This window comes from Malania oleifera, chromosome 7 (assembly GCF_029873635.1).
Source record: "Malania oleifera isolate guangnan ecotype guangnan chromosome 7, ASM2987363v1, whole genome shotgun sequence".
NCBI classification, from domain to species: domain Eukaryota; kingdom Viridiplantae; phylum Streptophyta; class Magnoliopsida; order Santalales; family Ximeniaceae; genus Malania; species Malania oleifera.
In genome coordinates, this window is record NC_080423.1 from 12565021 (window position 1) to 12568714 (window position 3694).

The following is a 3694-nucleotide window of genomic DNA, read 5'->3' on the forward strand; positions in this document are numbered from 1 at the left end:
AAAGATTGAAAGTTCGGAGGCAAACAATGATGTTCAAAATCAAGAGGGCGAGATAAAAGCGAGGTCGTATGTTATTGGTGTGATAAAAAGGGGCACTTCAAGAGGGACTGTGAAGATCGAAAAATGATACGAAGAAGAAAAGAAGACACAGGATGGTGTCAATGTATCGGAGCATGCCACATGGCATGATAATGATGAGGTCCTTGTAACGACAAGCAACTTACATCGACAAAATCAAAATAATGTGCAGTGTTGATACTGCAAGAAGTACGGTCATATGAAGAGGGAGTGTCGAAAATTGATGAGAAAGAACATGAATGCTCATGGCAGTCCAAACGATGATGGATGAGTTTTGGACTCTGGGAGTTCAGTTCATGTTTGTTTAAGAAAGAATTTTTCCATTCTTTCAAAGAAGTTCGTAGTACGGTATCATTCGGTGATGGGTCTTCATGCGATGTCAAAGGGATTGGATCTGTGAAGCTGAAGACGCCTGTTGGAGCGGTTCGTATTTTGGATGATGTAAATTTCGTTCCAAGGATGCGAAGAAATTTGATCTCCCTTAGTCGGTTGGATTCTAAGGGTTGCTAAATCTCTGTCGCAGGTGGAGCTGTGGAGGTGATCCGACGTGACTCAATGATATTTATTGGGAAGGAGTCTCGTGGGCTATATCAGTTGATGGGAACCACAATGGTTGGTGGTTTGACCTCGAATGATGACAGTTGCACGTCATCAGAAACGAACAAACGAGTTCAGTTTGCCGATGAAGAAGGCAATACTCTTAACATGGTTCAGACGTTTGAACCAAACTATGAAGATTTGCCTTGATCGAGTTCTTATCAAGGTGGAGCTGTGGACTAGGGAGTTGATACTCGCCAAGGTGGAGATTGTTAGGGTGTGGCTCGTATTGGAGCCGGCAGCCGCACCACCTAGCAGCAATAGTTGACGCTGGAAACCGACAGCCACCAAACAACTGTCTACCATGTTGAATTTGCAGCCACGGTGTTTGACTTTCCCCCTCCCATATGTGTATATATATGTGTGTAATTGTGTGTGGCAAGATTGTGAGTGGCGTGGTTGTGTGTGTGTGCAGTAGTGAGTTGTGTTGTTGTAGAGAGGTGTGCAGTGTACTGAGGTATGGTGTGTTGTGTGAGAAAAGAGTGTTGTGTGAGGCAGAGTGAATCTTTGTTGAGAGAAAGAGAGAGTGGAGTTGAGGGCAATAGTCTCCTCCTCCTTGTAAATCTCCCAGTTATAGTAGATTGTGAGTGCTTCCGTAGACATAGGTCACGGTGGACTGAACCACGTAAATCTAGTCTTAGATTGCGTTTGTGTAATTTTACTTGTGTGATTGTTGATCGTAGTTTCACCCCCCCCCCCCCCCAACATGGAGGATGTTAAAGCAGAACTTGGGGAGTTGGGAGACTTAGAAGGTTCTAAAGTTGAAACTTTTTTTTTCCCTTTGAATTAATACATTCATTCTATATTTTTAGTAAAAAAAAAAAGGTAACACTTCATCAATTAATCGAAAGGGTAAACGTGTGATTAAACATCACTATGTATTTATTTTTGCAAATTTTAGGATTAGTTTGTCTATTTTAAGTTTACCTCATGTTTACTTTGAGGAATGGAATAAGGTTTGAATGGAATGGAATGAAATTTTAAATTAAAATTATAAATTCGATTTCATTCTTCTTTTTTAAGTACCAAAGTTTAAATAATATTACATTCTTCCTTTCATTCATCTTTGTAAATATGCAAGTTTCCCAAATCTTTTTCAATCCTTGGGGTGTCATAGTGCACGTAATGGTCCATACCTAAAAGCACAGGAAAGACCTTTGAAGGAAAAGGCTGCAAAAGCAAAAGCTTTATTGCTTCTTTGCCTACTTTATTTGTTATGCAACATGCATCTATCTTTTATCTTTTCTCTTGTTCATTAAGTTACAGTCCATTGCTACATATAGCAGCCATTCTTGCATCACCCTATTATACGTCCAGATTGCACTTTAATTAACGAGGGAAGGTACAGCTGGTGAGTACTGTTGACAAGCCAAACCCTTCAAAGACAAAACAGCAGAAACCATAAAGTCAGGCATAGACGTATGGTAATAAACCAAGAAGGATACAGTGTTGTCTTTTTATTATACGGAAGAAAAAAAGATACTAGTAGGTGTCTCATAACAAGTACTTCCCAACTATTCTGTTCCATCCAAACCACTCATTGCAAAATTGCAACAGATACTAGAACACGGACCCCAATCAAAAAATGGAAGAGAAGTTCATCAACCCAATAATTTCTAAACACCTTTCTATTAGAAGAAGGGAACTCTGGCTAGATTGGAATTTTACAGTGGTGGGAAAACTTATCAGGTTGTGGGAGGAGGGAAGGCATTTATAGAAACAAGCTGGTTTCTGTAAATCTCATCTTCTGCTGCTACATGATAGAGCAGGCATTTGGATTGTCATCACTAAACATGGTGGTGTAGGGATCCTCGTATCTAGTCATGGTGCCAGTGGTGGCATTGTTTTCCACTTTCCTAACATAACCAGGAGGAGCTTTCTTGTCATAAGCCTGAGCAATATAAGGCTGAGCCACCAGGTTGTAAGGCACATAGGGCCAAATTTCAGCCTTTTTCCCTGTTGACTTTGCCTTCTTCAACACCTTGCTTGCATCAACATACCCCGTTACAGTAACCTTCTGCTGTTTCCTGTTTATCTCCACAGTTTTAACTCCTGCACAAGGAAACAATTTACAAGGTCATCATCAGTTGCCATCATCATTATCACACTGCAATACAGGAAGAAAAGAGATGGCAAATGGCAAAAGGGCAACTTACCACTCAATGAAGAGAGGGTATTCTTGACCTTGAGCTCGCACCCATCACAGTCCATCCTGACTTTGAGCTCCACAGTCTGCATCTGCTTCTTCTTCTTCTTGTGCTTATGGCCACTAGCCATCAAGTCTGACAAATACTCCAGAGTGCCTCCAACTCCCATTTTATGTTGTTTTTTTGTTTATCAGGATCAGTCAAGAGGACGGGCACAAGAGGAATACTCCAGAGAATTAAAACCACTAAATTGCTTCTATGCAAGCTTCAAGACCCTTACGGATTTTTGACAGCAGGAAGTAGCAGACAGACAGACAGACAGACAGACAGACAGAGGTTGCTCTTGGGAAAACAGAGAACAGGTGGGTTTGTGATAGAAGATAGATGATATTTAAACCAGGAAAGTTTGAAGGTAACCTCCCTAAGGAAATTGCTGGAAGTTTCCCTCCAAACAATGGTTCAAAGGATTCCTTCCTTGCCTTCCAACAAACGAAGAGCAAAAGGGGTTTCGAAGGCTGCTCTTAAACCTCCTTTACTTCCTTCTGAGATCTTTCTTTGCACAGCCCTGCTTCTTATATAGGACCCCTTCACCAGTTTCACACACACAGCAAAGGTGGTGGCCCCCCACCCCCTTAAAAACTAAAAGCGGCAAACAAAAGCACGCCTTATGCTTTTGCCTCAAGAGAGCTTTTCATACATTACAAAGCAAATAAAAAAAATTTATTTGGGTTTCAAACGGGGTTTAGAGAGAAGCCTTGGCACCTAAGGAGCAAGCTGTGAAGAAAGAACAGCTAGCCGAGGTGCAACAGTGACCATTTTGAAAGCAATACCAGTAGGCAGGGACTTGTCAAAACCAAACACTGGAACGGCCC

At 41.4% G+C, this 3694-nt stretch overlaps 1 protein-coding gene across 1 annotated transcript; it reads right to left on the reverse strand.

Moving 5' to 3' along the window:
- Positions 1-2103: 2103 nt before the first annotated feature.
- On the reverse strand, positions 2104-3694 carry LOC131160460 (heavy metal-associated isoprenylated plant protein 23). Its single transcript, XM_058116163.1, has 2 exons — positions 2832-3694; positions 2104-2727 (listed from the first exon to the last, which is right to left on the reverse strand). The coding sequence occupies exons 1-2, from the start codon at positions 2989-2991 to the stop codon at positions 2429-2431; spliced, it is 459 nt and encodes a 152-aa protein (XP_057972146.1). The 5' UTR covers positions 2992-3694; the 3' UTR covers positions 2104-2428.